Source organism: Canis lupus, chromosome 6 (genome assembly GCF_011100685.1).
Source record: "Canis lupus familiaris isolate Mischka breed German Shepherd chromosome 6, alternate assembly UU_Cfam_GSD_1.0, whole genome shotgun sequence".
Classification (NCBI taxonomy): domain Eukaryota; kingdom Metazoa; phylum Chordata; class Mammalia; order Carnivora; family Canidae; genus Canis; species Canis lupus.
This window is the reverse complement of record NC_049227.1, coordinates 71,332,249-71,351,150: the sequence shown is the minus strand read 5'-3', so window position 1 is coordinate 71,351,150 and position 18,902 is coordinate 71,332,249. Positions and strand designations below refer to the sequence as shown.

Here is an 18,902-nt window from a genome sequence, read left to right as displayed (position 1 = left end):
AATAACTGGTGTACCAAGTTGGATGGTCCTTGATGGGCTCTGAAGAATTCCATTCAGGTGACCCTTGGAGACTGAGGAGAGCGATCTCCGATTACAGCTGATCCTTGCAGATGGAGGAGAGCGAGGTCCGACGAAGCCCAGAGCCGCAGCCTGCGGCGGGGGTGCGGGCTGTGAGGGGCGGGGCCGGGCTGTGAGGGGCGGGGCCGGGCCGGGCGGGGGGCGGGGCGACGCTGGGACCCGCTGCGCCTGCGCGCCGGGCTCTGCCGGCTCTGCGGCTGCGCACTGCGTTCCCGCCCTTTCGCGGCGACGCCCGCGCGGCCGGTGAGGGCGAGGGCGAGGGCGAGGGCGCGCTCCGACATGTCGGGCCTCTGCCCCGGCAGCTTGTTGCGGATGCTGAGGCCCGAGGGCTCCTCAGGCTCGCCGTCGGGCCCCGCGGCTTCCCCGGCCCTGGGCGGCGCGGGGCCCCCGGGTGCTGGCCCCGACGGTGGGCGCCGGGAGACCCCTCGGAGCCGCCCCTGCGCGCGGGCCTCGGCCTCGGCCTCGGCCTCGTCCTCGCCCCCGGGCCCGAGCAGCAGCGCCCGCGGCCCCGGCCCGTGTCGCCGCAGCCAGCGCAAGGCGAGGAGCGCGGGGGGGAGGGGCGGGCGCAGGTGCGGGGGGGGCGGGGGCGGGGGCGGCAGGACCCGTGAGCGGGCCTCTCCTCACCTGAACACATTTAAGTCCTCGGCCTCCGTCCTCCCGCGCAGCTCGGCTGGCTCCTTCGTGTTGGGACTCCGGGCCGGGGACGCGCCCCTGTGCCCACCGCGGCGCGGCGCGGGGCGAGGAGGTGACGGGCCGCACCGCTGTTGGCTTCCCGGTCGCCCGTGTCCTCGGTGTCCTCCCGGCCGCGGGCTTCCCGAACGCCGCTCCGCCCTGTGCCTCTCTTACCTTCCAGAGACCTGCCCTGCGCGCCTGCAGCCCTTCCCAAGCTGCGGTTTGGCCTTAGAGATGAGTTTCTTTCTCTAGGCCGCTTGTGGGTTGTGACCGCCGCTCTGACCCCCGGGCTCCAGATTCCTACTTCGCGCTGGTACAAATGCAGTGCACACCTGGCTTACGAGTAGTACGAGTAGATCCAGCCCTCCAGTCCCTAAACCGGGTTCTTTTCCTTCACCACCGCGTTGCCTGAGGCTTAGAGACCTGTAGGACTTCCACAGTTAACTCACAACAGCCAGCCAGTTAAGAAGTCCTGTCTTTGTCTTTTAGGTCCTGTCTTTATCTTTTATTGTTTTTATTTTTATTTTTAAAGATTTTATTTATTTATTCATGAGACACAGAGAGAGAGAGAGAGAGGCAGAGACACAGGCAGAGGGAGAAGCAGGCTCCGTGCAGGGAGCCCATCATGGGACTCGATCCCGGGTCTCCAGGATCACACCCTGGGCTGAAGGCGGGCTAAACCTCTGAGCCACCTGGGTGTCCCCCATCTTTTTATTTTATTTATTTTATTTTATTTTTATTTATTTTTATTTTATTATTTTTTTTCTTATTCATGAGAATCACAGAGAGAGAGAGAGACGCAGAGACACAGGCAGAGGGAGAAGCAGGCTCCATGCAGGGAGCCCGATGTGGGACTCGATGCTGGGTCTCCAGGATCATACCCTGGGCTGAAGGTGGCACTCAACAGCTGAGCCTCACCCAGGCTGCCCATCTTTATCTTTCAAATAATTATTTTCCCCTTGTGTCTGTACCATTATAGGCTCTCATTATTTTATGTGTGAATTATTGCATCAAATTCTGGCTTTGGTGACTGGCCAGTTGGTAGTACTATTTCCAGATAAAGTGGGTTTTGTAAGAGAGGCAACTTTTAGAGGGAAAATGAGTTGTGTACAGACATGTTCAATGTGAAGAACCTCTAGGATATCCATGGGGTCACGCTGAGGCAATTGAGTATATGGATCTTGGATTAAGAAGAGAAACTTAGGAGAAATTCAGGTTTGGAAGTTACTCTTGTGTTTGAGGTCGGAAGGAAGACAATAAGATACAGTTAAAGGAAGGTCAAGGAAATTGGAGGGCAAGTAAGATGAGTAAGTTTCCAGAAGGAGCTTAGAGTCTAAAAGTAACCTGAGAACAAGAAAACAACCCTTTCTGTCCCTAGTTCCTGGTAACCGCTCTCTTCCGTTGTACCTTTACGTCTACATAATGGAGCACACTGTCCTGGTTCTATACACCTTCTTTATAATGATATCCTTACACCCTGTCCACACCTTTGCAAATCTTTATCAGACTTCTTGGAGTATCTTAGTTTGAATCTGTCATCCAGTTCCTGCTGGTACCTGAATAAAAGAATTTGATTTTATCGCATGATGGGTATGGGGAGACACTGAGGAATGGTGAGAAAGAAAATTTCTTTTTCGGAAAAGATCACTGGTGACGATGAGAAGAATGGATTAGAGAGGCATAATACTAGAATCAAGGAGAACAATTGAGAGACTTGCAGCCCTGAAGAGGATAATGCGCTTAAAATGGGCTAATAGGAGTGGAGATGGAGGGAAATTTTAGTGGTATTAAAAAACTTTTTTTTTAACTAGACTTCTAATTGGGTGTGAGGATTGATTAAAGAATTAAGAATGATTCCTGACTTTAAAACTTAAGTGACAATAGTAGGCCAGTACTGGGAAAAATGAGTTTTGAGGGAAAAATGAGTTCATTTTCGAACATTTAAAAGTTTTGGAGAGAAATCTAAAAGCTTACATCCAAAAGATAGATTTAAGGACCTGGAGCCACACTGGTAGGATTTTCTGTGATGATAGAAATATTTCATATCTGCGCTAATATGGTAGCCATCAGCCAAATGTGGCTTTTGAGCATTTAAGATGTAGCTAGTGTGGTGAACAGAATTTTTAATTTTCGTTATTTTTTTATTTAACTTCAATAGTCTCGTGTGGTCGGTAGCTACTATATTAAACGACACAGGTACAGACTTAAGAATGGTTCTTGCATTTTTAAAGGGCTGAAAAAGTAAAAGAATGTTTTGCGACATGTGGAAATTATGTGAAATTCTGATTTCAGGTGTCTGGACATAAAGTTTTATTGAACCACAGCCATGCTGCTTATTCATGTACTATCATCTGTGGCTGCTTTCTCAACATAGTGTCTGAGTTGAATAATTATGACAGACGATATGGCCCACAAAGCCTAAAATTTACCATCCAGCCCTTTATTAAAAAGTTTGCCAAACTGTGCTTTACAGTTTAAGAGAGAAGTTAGGGCTATATATGAGGGGTATAGATGACTAGAAGTAGATATTAATAGAAACCAATATAATAAATGAGATGTCCAGAAAGATGTATAATGCTAATTTGAGAAAAAAGGTGAAAAAGTGTGGAACCCTGGGAAGCCAACAGTTCAGAGGCAGACAGGAAAAAGAATCGGGCAAAGTGAATTAAAAGCAAATGGTTTAAGGAGAATCAGAGTTGTCATGGAAGTGAAGGGGAATAGGAGAAGAGTCCCAATATATATTTTTAAGAATGTTTATTTGCCAGGACACTAAACTAGGCTGTTTATGTATATTCTTTCTAATTTTATGACAATTCTGTAAAATAGGTAATATGTCAATAGGAAAGTGCCTAAATAAGGAAATGAATCCAAGTGAATCTAAAACTCTTTTTTATACCATTTGCATGGAAGGAGGGAGTTTCATCAAGTTAAACGAGGAAAAGAGTTCTTGTAATTGCTATACAAAGTAAACCTACGTGGTATATTTAAAGGTTAGGAGCTAGTTTATGATTCTACCAAGAGTAGTCTCAGCTTGTAGAAGCATGTTAACAAGCACTTTTCCTTATATTTTAGTACAAGTTTATTTATCAACAATGCCATTAAATTTGTCATTATTTGCTGTTTTTAAAAGTCATCAGATAAAGTTTTATAGAAAGTGAACATGATATAAATTACAGTGATTAAAAACATTATTGAATAATTCTGAATCTTTAGTAACATATTTAATTTTCTGAATTTAGGTTCATACTTTGGAAACAAAAGATCTAATGCAGAAAACACATTTGCATCAGATATTACTTTTGGTACAAGCTCATCTTCTGCACGAGATAGTAATTATCCTCAAATACTAAAAACACCATTATTTGCTGGGAATCCTCAGAGATCAGGTTATAAAAGTTGGACACCACAAATGGGATATTCAGGTAAAATGAGAATGAGTGGAATGTTGACCTAGATGACCTTTTGAAAATTTTAAGGTTTGTAAATTATTAATTAGGGTAGTTAAGTTCATTTGAAGGTATTTGTAGCTGATACAGATGACTGAAAGAAAAATACATCATTTTACCCATATCCATAATTTGAGGTTAAGTTAATGCTACATAGTTTCTGATATTTTTTGTTAATAAGTGCAGGTCTACATTATTTTACTATTCTGAGAAGTTGATCCTGATAGTACTATTGTGCAGGGCTTTTTTATACTTAAATTTTGGTTTTTATCTAAATCTACTAGATTTTCTTGGGAAAATGGATGAAATAGGTCTTCATGTGTAAGTATTCTCTAAGGTACATGCAGTGGAATTTCTTGGATACAAAATATGTGAATGTATACATTTACAAGATAATAATGATCTATTGTTTTTCTAAGTACTTCTACCAGTATATATTATTACTAGCAACGTTTGAGAGTTCTTGTTGATCTACATCCTCTCCAATATGTGGTATTGTCAGACTCCCTAATATTTACCAGTCTAACAGTTGTAAGATACTAACTGTAGCCTGATTTTGCATTTTCATGGTTATTAATGAGGTTGAGTATCTTTTGTGTGCTTTTTGACTATATAGCTTTCTTTCTTTCTTTCTTTCTTTCTTTCTTTCTTTCTTTCTTTCTTTCTTTCTTTCTCTTTTCTTTCTTTCTTTCTTTCTTTCTTTCTTTCTTTCTTTCTTTCTTTTCTGTGAAATGACTTGATGTATTTTACTATTTTTCTTTGGCTTATTTTTCTGGATTTGTAGAATTCTTTATATTTAGAATACATGTTCTGAATATATATTCTGATGAGTACATATATTGTGTATATCTTCTCTAGGTTTGTGGCTTGTCTTTCTCCTTTTTTATGATTTTTTTGATGAACAGAAGTTCTTCATTTTATACATTTTTAGTAACTGTTCTGTCTTCACTTATAAGTATCTTACAATTGTGTTTTATATATGTCTATTAGGTCTTTTTTTTTTTTTTTAAATAAACTCTACACCCAGTGTGGGACTTAAACTCATCACTCTGAGATTAAGAGTCACATTCTCTATCCACTGAGCCAGCTAGGTACCCTATTAGGTCATTTCTTTAATCATGTTGTTGAAGTCTGTATGACTAGAGACTTTTTGTAGAGATATATTAAGATCTCCCATTATGATTGTGGACCTGTCTATTTCTCTAAGTAGTTCTATTAATCTTTTGTTTTGCTTATTTTGAAGCTATTTTATAGGAGCCTAAAAATTTAGCATTGTTTTATTGTAGTATGAAATGACTCTCTTCATCTCTAAATAAAGCTTTTTGCCTTAAAGTTTGTCTGCTATTAATATAGCGATTCCTTTTCTTTAGGTTAGTGTTTATATGATATATATATCACACATATATATATAGATGTATTTTTTAAAGATTTTATTTATTTATGAGAGACACAGAGAGAAAGAGAGGGAGGCAGAGACACAGGCAGAGGGAGAAGCAGGCTCCATGCAGGGAGCCTGATGTGAGACTCCATCCTGGGTCTCCAGGATCACACCCTGGGCTGAAGGTGGCGCTAAACCACTGGGCCACCTGGGCTGCCCTATATGATATATATTCAAAAAATTTTTGACTTCTAAACTTTTACCCTCAGGCCTTTGTACGTGGTATTTCCTATGCTTAGGAATTCTTTCTTCCCCTCTTCATACAGTCAGCTCTTATTTATTCCCCAAGACTAAGCTTAAGTATCACTCCTTTCAGAAAGCTTTCTGTTATCCTGCAAGTCTAGGTTGAGTCTCACTGCTACGTGCTCCCGTTTCACTTTGCATTTTACTAGTAATATTGGTATTTTAATTGTCTTTCCTCTTTGCTGTGCTGTAAACTCCATGAAGGCAGAGACTATAGCAGTATGGATCTAATTGGAAGGTAGAACTATATAGTGATTTAAACAAGGGAGGTTTAATATAAAGAATTACTAAACTATGATAAAAGAATCACTATAGGATATAAGAAAGCTTATAGCTTACCTTATAGCTGAGGAGGAGCCCAAGGGATCATACTTGGAATTGGAAGCAAGTATGAAAAAGCAATACTTTTTCAGGACTTATCTCCCAAGTCTGGGGTATAGATTTCCTTGGAGAAAGTGAAATTGAACCTATTAAATGGCAGAGGGTGCAGATTTGCCAGACAAAGGTTAGTCTACTGTCTCCCTTCGAAGTGGTGCTATATGGGGCATTTAATGTTCATCTCTGCTTTTGGCAGGTTAGGTACCCACAGTGTGATTGACCAGGTTGGCCTTGGTAAGAGGAAGTTCATGATGTTGAGCCTGTGCATATCCTTGCCACCATGGCTGCTTTATTCTTAGGCCTATTAAAGATGCCTGGGGGTGTTGAGAAAAGAGGCTAATTGACATCCACAGAGTGTATCATTTTTGTCTACCTGATTATCAACGGTCTCCTCTATAGTAGATGCCCTTTAGTGGGCATTTGTATGAGACACAAATATTTTCAAACTTTATGCCCATTCAGAGAGGGTCCATCTGCATACTTTTTCCCTAGTTTTTCTTGTTACTCTCTTCCACCCTTATTTCTTCCAAGTCCCTGACTATCCAGCTAGAGCATTACCAACTACGTATGAATGAGTCTAAATCTGTATTTCTGGTACCGTACTACTTCATTCCAGATGTGGACAACTAAAGGTATTGCTCAGAGTTCTCTACAAAAGATCAAAGTGAACAAAACAGCTTAAAAAATTAGAATAGCAATGCATATCAAGTAGCTCAGTGAAAGGGAAGTTTCATGGCAGAAAAGCAATGGAAGAAATTATAAAGGAAGAAGATCGTACAAAAGCAGAAGTGTTTAAGATATCAGATCAAGATTGGTAGCAACTACAAATCATTTTCATTGATTTACAAAATTTTTATAAACAGATGGAAAAATTAAGATTTAGTAAAAACCTATATAAAAAGACATAAACATCTCAAAAGGAAATATAGAAAACAAATGCATATACTAAGTTATGTTCAATTTTGATAGTAATTTTCAAAAATACGAATTTAAGTGTCAGTACTTTAAATTACTCAGTAATAATAATATAATACATTTCAGAAGGCAGTAAGGGTAAACATACAATAAAATTGGTTTTTCCCATATACTGCTGATGGTATCAAAAATTGGAAAAAATAGACTTGGTATATGGGCACCTGGCGAGCTCAGTGAATAGACATGTGTCTCTTAACCTCATCATGGGTTTGTGCCCTATGTTGGATGTAGAGATTACTTAAATAAGCTTCAAAAAAATTGGTAGAATTCTGAAAGAAATTTGGCAATATATATGAGATCCTTAACAGATGGTGGTTTTCCTTTGTTCCAGTAATTGACTTCCAAGGATCCACTTTAAGGAAATAATAGACCCACAAAGAAGCTTTAGGCACTAGGATGCTCATTATATCATTACATACAACAGAGATAACAGTATAAGTGTTCCTTTAGAAGTTTAATGGAGATGTCTTCTGAGTGTACTGAATTTCCACTGGAACTTGGTATTTATTTTCCAATTAAAAATAGAAAGGTCTTATTCTATTGCAGAACTTAAACTGACTTCATAGATCTAATATAAACTCAGTTATAATGTATAAATAAGATGGCTTTTATGGCCAAGAGAGTTTATAGATCTAGACACAAATTTTTAAATGAACTCTTAAATTGACTACTAAGATTACGTAAGTGTATAATTTTGTAGGTATTACAAGAGTAGAAAAAAATCTAGGTCAAGGAGAAAAAAGAGAGGAAATGGGTTCTGTTGAAAGATTGACAAGGGAATCAAAATTATGTTTGCTTTTGGACAATAAAATTTTACATATTTTTAGTCTGACATTTTTTTCATCCATGAATAATGTCTCATATTTAAATAATTTCATATACTTTACAAAAAAACCCATCTATATTATTGCATATAATTCTTACAACAACTTTGTGAAAAAGGTTTGGTATTTCCACTTTAAAGATGAATAAATGGTTAGTTTTGTAAAGGTTAAACAACTTATCGGTACAGATCTCAAAATCAGTAATAAGATGTAAAGGTTAGGAGGAGCAGATCTGGACTCAGGCTGCCCGTGTGCAAAGTCTGACTTTACTAGTACCACCCATGCTTCAATCTCCTTATAGGTTAAATGGAGTAAATAACGATATATATATGATAAAATTGTGACAATTTTTTTTAAAGACTTATTTATTTGACAGAGAGAGAGAACACAAGTAGGCAGAGCAGCAGGCAGAGGGAGAGGGAGAAGCAGACTCCCCACTGAGCAGAAAGCCTGATGTGGGGCTTGATCCCAGGACATTGGGATCATGACCTGAGTTGAAGGCAGACTCTTAGCTGACTGAACCACCCAAGGCCCCCTAGAATTGTGACAATTAAATGAATTAATCCAAATAAAGAATTTAGAACATTCTTGGCACATTGAAAAAGTAACCAATATTACACATATAATTACATCTAATTGGAGTTTATAGTTATAATATTTTATTCTTTATAAAATGCATATAATCCCATTAAATTAGGCAGGGCAGTAACTACATTTTGTGATTTTTGATTATTTATTATGAAGTAATTTGCTCAAATTGATACAGCTTTTAGATGATAGAGAAGGATAAATAATCTAGGCTTTCTGATCCCAAATTCAGTGTTCCTTCATAACTCCATTCCAATAAAATGCAAAATAGGACAATGTATAAGTTATTTCTAATTTTGAGGTGAAGTTTTGGCAAAATACTTTGAGAATTAACATTTTTATTTGGTCTGGATATGAAAAGGTTTTTTTTGATGAAGAAAAAAGATTATTTCCTTGGATATTGAGAGTCATGTCCTAAACTTGGTGTTTTGAGATCTTATAAGAAAATGTGAAAACATACTGTTATTAATGTTTATACATTTTCTTTTTAAAAAAATTTTAACAGCTACATCATCATCTGCAGTTTCAACACACTCCCCATCAGTTATTGTAGCTGTTGTAGAAGGTAGAGGACATGCCAGAGGTGAAATCGGAATGGCAAGTATTGATTTAAGAAGCCCACAAATTATATTATCTCAGTTTGCAGATAACACAACATATGCAAAGGTAACTATTTATACTCTTAGAAAATGATTGAGTGAGCACTATGTGGATTTTCAAGTCACTGCTTTCCTAATTAGTTTACTTTTTTGTGGAATAAAGATTAATCACAATTGCACCAATGTAGGCTGCTCTGAATTAAAATTGTTTTACATTGGATTTTAATTTTTTGAATGTATTTTGTCCTAAAAATAATATGCTTTGCTGTTAATATGAATATTTCAGATTACTGTTAGTTTCTAAAATTAACATCTTCAAATTAATAATTCTTGGACTCATTCCAAAGATTATATATTAATAATGCTATTGCCAAAGGGTTGTTTCTACTGAACAGTATTAGAATTTTATTTTCCAGAGTTCAGGGAACCTGGTCTTTTAGGGCAGTCATAATTTAACATCTTCTTGCTTTTACTGCCTATCACTTAGCATTAATTTGGGCCACTGGCCTATTGTCATGGGAATTTTTGTCAATTACAAAAATGGAGGTAATCTTCTAATCTCTGTATTCTAAAAAGTTATTTGACCCAATTTCTATTATTAAAAATATATACTATGTTATTTTTAACATTTTATTGTTTTTTCCTTTTTTCTAATTCCTTTTTATGGTTTCTCAGTACATAGAGTTACTTTTCCTATCTAATAATTAATTTTTTTAACATACATAACAACCTACATGATACTAGTACTGCATGCTAACTTTATCTCTGGGTATTTCACATTTTTATGCAGTTTTTAAAAAATAGGAAAAAAGCTTTTTTAAAAACAAATATTTGGCAAATTGGCTAAGAATTTCTGTGTCTGGGATAGTTATAAAAAATGCAGTTATACTGTGAAAAGAGTAAGTTGTAAAATATGTGTTTCTCATCTCTGTTTCTATACTGTTCAACTTTTAAGCTATACCAGTGTGATCATATTGATTGAATCATCATAGTCATACTATTGAATGTATTTTTTTATGGAGATGGACAAGATACCAAATAGATTTTATTTTAAAACATCTTGTTTTAAGAATATGTATGTGATAAGTTCAAATTAATTTTTGATCTTAAAGCTGTTACAAATAATTTTGAGGTAAAATATAACCTATGTTTATGATATTTTATATATGATATATATATACATGTAGAATATGTTTAATATATCATTATTAAAATATTTTTAACTGATGTCTATAATTAGAACAGTTGTAATTTTGTGTATCTGTGAATTAATTTTAAGTACTTACCTCTCAGAAAAATATGCCACTTGCTTGGTTTTAGAGAATCCTAAGCTTATATTTAAGAAATTGTTTATTCAAATGATTTTAGGTGATCACTAAACTCAAAATTTTATCACCTTTGGAAATAATAATGTCAAATACTGCTTGTGTTGTGGGGAATTCAACTAAGTTGTTTACTCTGATCACAGAAAATTTCAAGGTAAGTGATTTTTATTCTTAATAGTAACATTCAAATCTTGATTTAAAATCCATTCTGTAATAGCATTCTAGAGAAAAATAACGTGAATGACTTTATACTTATCCTAAAGTACTGATTAAATACAAGTCCTAAGCTAATGGACTATTAATACATAAAATAAAAATGACAGGGCATCCACTTACTTGATTTGGTATCCTTGCCCTACTTTAAACAAAAGGGAAACTGTTTCAGATAATAAAGGAGGCTTCTCAGAGTATACTCAAGGCAGACCCTTAGAGAAAAAATAGATTCCCTTAGGTATAGCTGTGTGGAAACTAGTTATTGTGCTGCCAGACTAGTTGAAATCGAAGTTCGTATTCTAGGGGATAGTACTATCAGCAAGTGCTTTTTATTTTAGAGAATTTGATCTATAGTACAGAATTGTTTCAACTTCCCCTGGTAGCATGTAGCATGTAGTTAGCCTACTGCTCTAAGCCTCCACCTGTGGGACTGTGCCAAGTAAGAGCCCTGAAACTTTATCTTAAGGATGCACTCCCTGTAAGTGAGAGGTTTTCCAACATGCAGTTTATTTCTTTCCTTTAGCAAATGTTTGTGGAATGGGGGCTGTAGTTCTGAACCAAGTAGGAAGCATTGCAGTTGGAATAACGCCTGAAGAGTGAAAATTATTTTCAGAATATACTATCTTATGTTTGTAGCCTTATCTTTCACACATTTGACATCAAGCTGAGATTTAAAATCCAATGATTCTTTATTCTTTATTCTTAGTATATTCTTTATAGTTCCTTAGTCTTAATATATTCAGCATCTGCAATCATACAAGATTTATTGTCGTGCTCTTAGAGATCCTTTGTAGGTCAGCTGTCTTTGACTTTTGCTAGAAGTGGCCCTTATTGTCAATCTGTTTCTATTATACAGGTCTCTTATATACTGCCTTTTTTATGTTTTAAGTTAAAAAAAAAAAGAAAAAAAGAAAAATTTATTGGTTTATGTTACTGAGAAGCCAAATGGTTGGATAAATCGTATCCCTACTCTCATCCCCATCCCCATCTTTTTTTTTTTTAATTGTTCGGTAGATTACTTCTCTGAGGTTTAAGATGATTATGATGGCTACAGATTAATATCATCTCAGTTTAGTTAATTCAGAGGAAAAATACATTCTTTCTTCCAGTATCCAATCCACATATAAATTCTAGGGAAGAACCCCGATGGGCCTTGCTTTGTTCGTATTTCTACATGTTAGACTAATCACTATTTCTCAGGGTAGAAGCAATATGATTTTTTTTTAGAAGCAATATGATTGATTAATCCCTGGTCTTTTGCTTTCTGTGGGGCACAAAGCACTGTAATGGACAGTTCTACCAAAACCACATGGAATGTAAAATAGATGAGTCCTTCAAAGGCAAAAGCAGCATCTATCCACTTCACTTGAGATATAGGGCAGTGTGGCATGGTACTTAAGAATACAGGAGTCAGACTGCTTGTTTCAGATCTTGATTCTAAGTGGTCTTGTGCAAGTTAAGTCACTTTAGTTTTTTTTAATCTGTAAAATAGGGAAAGTAATTTCCTTCTAGAGAATTGGTATTTAATTAGACAAATGACCTCATTGATAAGGTTACTTTTGGGCAAGTCCTATAAGGAAGTGAGAAACAGAGCTATCGAAGTATTTGGAGTAAAAGTCATATAGGGAAAAACCAGTGTTACTATTATTATCATATTACCATACTTACCATAAAAAAACCTTCATTAAAAGAGAAGCACTATTTAGTGAAAGGGCTTTGTAGTCAGAGAAATCTAAATTCAAGTCTCACCTCTGGCACATATTAAATGTATGATGTTAGAAAAGCTACTTTTTGGAATTTTACTTGTAAGGAAATTGTAGTTAATACAAGACTTATGTCATAGAGTTACTGTGGAGATTGAGTTAACCTAAAACAATCTTGGTGCATAACAAATTCCCTATCTCCTCATGAGTTTTTTTTCTTATAACTCTTTCATAGTCCAGTGTTATCTTTTCTTATGTACTCTTTTTATTCAGAGTAGGTAAAGCTTTTACTCTATAACTTCATGCTTTTTTCTGTACTCTTTTAAAAAAAGTTCCATTCTTTTATTCTAGATAAATTTACCTCATGTATATAGTGTCTCATAGATTTGGTAGCTGGAATTGATGTTTTCTTCCTCTGCAACTAATACATTGAAAGAATCTACTCTATCTCAATTATGATAGAATATGTAAGACCAAATGTAAAATCTGGGTAGTGATGTTGCTGTAAAATAAAATTAGTTGAAAGCAAAGATGGTCATGTTTATTTTTTATGATCATACCTACCATATTCATTTAAATGTCATGTGAATCTGGTCTAATAAGAGCTGTAGACTGCTATAGACTCTCTATTGTAATCTTAATTGTTATATTTCCAAGTATTCTGTTTCACTCACCTAACCATCTAATCAATAATCATCTCATCTCCATCCAACAATGACTAATTCAACTAACATCAAAGCAAATATTAACTATCCATAACCAAAAAGGACGAACTTGAGCTCCTATACTAATTTCACTCATCCTATTTATTGGCTCAACCAATCTACTAATTCACTTAGCAAAACAGATAATCATTCTCTTCTTATAAATCATTAAGAAAATATCCTATTTAACTCTGGAAAACAATAATAAAAAATAAACTTTATATGATTTTTTTTTTTTTAATTTATGATAGTCACACAGAGAGAGAGAGAGAGGCAGAGACATAGGCAGAGGGAGAAGCAGGCTCCATGCACTGGGAGCCCGACGTGGGATTCGATCCCGGGTCTCCAGGATCGCGCCCTGGGCCAAAGGCAGGCGCCAAACCGCTGCGCCACCCAGGGATCCCAAACTTTATATGATATTGAAGCCATCTACCCATGTACCTGCATGTGTTTAAGAAAGCAATTTTGGGCAACTTCATGAAACTTAAAATTTATTTTGAAATTAAAACTTCTTTCAGAATGTTAATTTTACTACTATCCAAAGGAAATACTTCAATGAAACAAAAGGACTAGAGTACATTGAACAGTTATGCATAACAGAATTCAGCACTGTCCTAATGGAGGTCCAGTCCAAGTAAGTTATGATGTAAGGAAAGTAATACATCTGTAGTGTGAGTTCCATGAGGGCAAGGTCTTTTGTCTGTTTTGTTCTCTGCTGTATCTCTAGAAAAGTGCCTGGCTCATAATACACACTCAGTAATTAGTGAAATAGTGATATAGTTAACTAAAATTCACATGCATGGAATATTTTGCCAGCTTAATTTATATAGCATTTTTCCAAATTGGACATAATCTGTTGTATTATGGTTGCTGCTCACTTTACTTTGGAGTGAATTGCTCAAGTAGCTACAGTAACCTAGAAACGTGAAACACAGAGCTGTGGCCCTGTAACTTCATGAGTGTACTCCTCTAAGAGATTCAGCTAAGACAGGGAATGATACTTTTTAGAAAGGATATGTTTTAGAAAGTATGAAATAGATACTTTATTGAACCAGGTTGGACTAGTTGTTTATTTTGTTAATCACAGTGACTATGCTTACCAGGACTGTAACACAGTTTTCTATACCTAGGAACCTCCTAACTCTCAGACCTTTTCAACATTATTTGAATTCTTAGAATGGTACATTGACACAAATTACTATTGAAAATTGTCTTCTAACACAATTCTTTATTGGAGTCCTTAAGTGTCAGACTTCAGAAAGCTATCAACTTTTATGTTTTGGAAGTTATGTAGCTAGCTTTAAAAAATAAAGAGCACTTGATGTGCTTTTTCCGTTTGAATTTAAGCAATGCTATGCAAGTATTTATAATTTTCCTAATAATGAGGTGAAATAAATGTTTCCTTGCATAGCAATAGTTTTTATTTATTCTAAATATTTATAGTGATGTGTCATTGGTCACCTTACAGGTATTACTGCCTTGCAGCTGTTGCAGCTTTATTAAAATATGTTGAATTTATTCAAAATTCAGTTTATGCACCAAAATCGCTGAAGATTTGTTTCCAGGGTAGTGAACAGACAGCCATGATAGATTCATCATCAGCCCAGAACCTTGAATTACTAATTAATAATCAAGACTGTAGGTAAGATCATCTTATTTTTTTTCTTATAAAATGTAAAAATGTATTTTATTATGTCCTATTTTTCTATGAATGGCCACTTTACATTTCTTTAAATTGTTTGATGTAGAAATATTGAATAAACAGACCTTTAATCATTGTATCATTGTTCCTGAACTGCTCAGATGTTTCACTAAAGTCAGATTTTAAAAAGATACTTGTGTGAAACAACAAAAAGCAAACAATACATTTCAAAACTAGGCAAAGGATTGAATGGACATTTCTCCAAAGAAATATACAAATGACCAACAAGCACAGGAGAAGATAATAAGTATCACTAGTCATTAGGGAAATGCAAATCAAAACCACAATTACTACTTCACACTTATGAAGGTGGTTATTATCAAATAAGCGGAAAATAAGTGTTGGCAAAGATGTGGAGAAATTGGAACCCTGGTACGTTTATTATGCAAATGTAAATTGGTACAGTATTTTGGGAAACAGTATGATGATTCCTCAAAAAAAGTTAAACATAGAATTACCATATGATTTGGCATTCTACTAGGTATATACCAAAAAGAATTGAAAGCAGAGACTCAAAGAGATACTTGCACACAAATGTTCATAGCAACATTATTCACAGTAGCCAAAAGGTGGAAATAAACCAGATGTCTATTCATGAGTGCTGACTAGATAAACAAAATAGGGTATACACATAGTGACTAACAGAATATCATTTAACCTTAAAAATGAGTGAAATTCTAATATATGCCCTGAGATATATGGAATAAACCAAACTCAAAAGGAAAAATATTTTATAATTCCACTTAGATATTTATACTAGACAAATTTATAGAGACAGAAAGTAGACAAAAATTATCAGAGACATAGAACAGCAGACAGTGGGTAGTTACTGTTTGGTGGATTCAGAGTTTCTGCTTGGGATGTTGAAAAAGTTCTGGAAATGGGTAGTGGCAGTGGTTGTATAATATTGCAGGCGTATCTAACAACACTGAATTGTGTGCTTAAAATTGTAAATTTATGTTATGTGTGTTTTACCACAATAAGAAGATATTGTATCCAGATTACCATAAAATTGGAATAACCAGCTTTAAAAGCATCAAGTACAGGAAATTTAAGTGGCTATATTATTTGAAAAGGTAAAAATACTTAAATCAATTTGGTCTGTGGTGTATGACTAGATTGCTGGTTTTATGGGTTTATTATTAACTTTAGGTAAAGTACCAGGAATACTGGTGAGCGTGAGACAGAGAAAGAAAGAGGGAGAGAGAGGCACAGACAGACACACACGGTGTTTATAGATTTCATAGTGGGGTACTTAAACTAGAATTAAAATGTTAGTAGAAAATAATGCAGTCAACATGGTGATGGTGAGGCAGGAATTCATTAATGTGGATTTGGTTTGGTATGGAGAATTAATGAGCCATGGTTTTTCTCCTTGATGAATTACAGTCTAGAGGAGGAGACACATAGACAGTATTATTAACATGAACTAAGTTTGGTGATAACATTTGCATAAAAATGATGGGATCAATAGCAGAAAGTGAGCTGATTGGGCTTGGGTTAAGGGTAAAGGAAAGGCTGTCTAGAGGAGATAAAACCTGGGGTGCAAGTTTTGAAATATGAATAGAAGTTATCCAGATGAAGTAGAAAAGGTAGTGAGACCATGAAAAATCAAATCTTGAAAGCAGGATTTTCAATATAACAACATGGTATGTGCAAGGAAACTGAAGCTATTTAGTACTACTCATTGGTAAAATGCAAGTTGGGAGTAAGCAAGCTTAGAGTAGTTATATATCATCTTTTGGTAATTAAATATAACATTAGATATCAATGAAAGGGATAAGCTAAGCTTAAAATGATTAACAAATTTTATCAGTACAAATTTAAAACCAAAGTTGTTTAAAAATCTCTATTTGTATATTCCTATCTTAGCTTCACTTTCCATTGTGTAAAATTGCCAGACATATTTGCTGTTGCAAACTTAGAAACATAGGCTATCTAATTTTGCTAATTATTTATACTCTAACCATCAAGAGCAGTTTAAGTATAGGTACTGTTGATACTACTTTGAGTAAGAGTAGTACTGTATATAATACTTTGTTATCTATCAGTATAGTGGCCTCAGTTCCCTTGCAGTTCCATTGACTAATGATGGTCTAAAATTACAACATTAAAGAATTTGTAGTTAATTGGAGTTATTATTCCCTTTCAGCTTAGTGAATAAGTAATATTTTTTCTTCTTGCTACTTAAAAAGGATTAATATTATCTGGAAAAATTACTCTGTCATTTGCTTTCTATGTTGTAATACCATAAAGTAGCATAGAGAGTCAATAACCAAGGCTGGTAATTATTACAAAGTGTTTTATATTTTGTCACATTTCATAGTTCCTCATTATTTATCATTATCATTGTCAAATATTGCTTGAATTCCTGCTATATGTTAAATAATAGGATATTTGACCTCTAGGAGTTCATTTATAGTTGAAAAGGAGTAATTGAGAAGTCTTTTCACAGACTTGAACCAAAGTGTATTAGGTTAAAGGATAGGTATTATACCTGCTGAACTATCTGAATAGCTCTAACGCTTCTGTAGACTTGTCACCTGTTCAGAGCAGTTTCACCCTTTGATTTCTATAGTAAATGGCAGGTTTGGGTGTGTTGATCACTTCCTTTGTTCCTACAGAAGTCCAGTTCTTAAAAAGTAAATGCCTGTAATGACACCACCCTTGCCTCTGGACAGGACTTGATTTGAGTAGTTGTCTGGACATTTGTTTAATTTGGTATACCAGGGGCACCTGGCTGGTTCAGTCAGTAGAGCATATCACTCCTGGTCTCAAGGTTGTGAGTTTGGGCCCTGTGTTGGGGGTAAAGTTTATTTAAAAAAAGAAATAAATTGATATACCAAAAAGCTGCTAGTCTGATGGCTAAGACTCATTCTTGTTTTCTACCCTCTCTCAACCCAGATTCAGTCCACTAGCAGATCCCCGTGATTCAATCTTTGGAATACATACCGATTCTGGACACAACATCATTTCCAAGGCTGTAGCTGAAACCATTATCTCCATAATTTTGGCCTAGACTACTATAGTAGCCCCTAACTTACTTCTCTGCCTTCTTTTTACTTTTCTACACTTAGTCTATTCTTCACCTAGTGGGCAGACTGTGATCCTTTTAAACTAGGAATCAGATCTTAGAACTCTGCTGCTGAAAATCTTACAGTGGCTCCCATTACATTTAGAATAGAATCCAGAATCTTTACCATGGCCTCCAAGGACTTCTGTGTCCTGGCCACTATCAACTTCTTCATCTCCCTCCATTTTCTTTCACTTGCAAAGTTCTACCAACCGTGATCCAGAAAGGCTTCCATGGCTTAAATTACTGTTCTGCTTGCCCCCCCGCCTTTTTTTTTTTTTTTTTTTAGCAGATAAGGACTTTTTATATTTTTTATTTTTATTTATGTATTTAAAATATTTTATTTTTATCTATTCATGAGAGACACACAGAGAGACAAGAGAGATGCAGAGACACAGGCAGAGGGAGAAGTAGACTCCATGCAGGGAGCCCGATGTGGGACTTGATCCCCATCTCCAGGATCACCCCCTGTGCCAAAGGCGGCGCTAAACTGCTGAGCTACCGGGCCTGCCCCTGCTTGGCCCTTTTTAACTGATAACTCTCTTCTTGTTATTTAGGAAACTTTGGACATATTAGTTCATTACTTCAGTTCTTTCCCTTGTAAAATGTGGTTAAATATAGCATCCACCTCACACTGTGGTTATTTTAATTAAATAGGTTTATATATGTAAAGTGCTTAGAACACTGCCTGGGACATACTTAGTGTTCAATGTCTGTTTCCTATTCTCACCATCATTGTCAATATCATCTGCATCCCATCATCATCTTTGCATACCTTTTGAATTAAACTGTGAAATGCACATACAGGTCTTTCTCAACCAACTTAACTAAAGCAATCCTCCTGGGTCATTCTCTGTACAGTCCTGTTTAATACTTTCTGTATTTGAAATGATTTTTTTCTCTTTTATTTATAATTCTCTAACTTCTTAAATTAGAACAAA

The 18,902-nt window shown here is 36.1% G+C and overlaps 1 protein-coding gene across 1 annotated transcript in view; it reads left to right on the top strand.

The window, feature by feature from the left end:
• The first annotated feature begins 554 nt into the window (after window positions 1-554).
• The window catches only part of MSH4 (mutS homolog 4), an 81,504-nt gene continuing 63,156 nt past the window's right edge, over window positions 555-18,902 (top strand). The window contains exons 1-6 of the mRNA XM_038541641.1: window positions 555-615; window positions 3,990-4,172; window positions 9,148-9,308; window positions 10,610-10,720; window positions 13,705-13,820; window positions 14,655-14,828. Of these exons, the coding sequence (XP_038397569.1) occupies window positions 4,160-4,172; window positions 9,148-9,308; window positions 10,610-10,720; window positions 13,705-13,820; window positions 14,655-14,828 (575 nt within the window). The 5' untranslated portion in view covers window positions 555-615; window positions 3,990-4,159. The remainder of the gene's footprint in view (window positions 616-3,989; window positions 4,173-9,147; window positions 9,309-10,609; window positions 10,721-13,704; window positions 13,821-14,654; window positions 14,829-18,902) is intronic.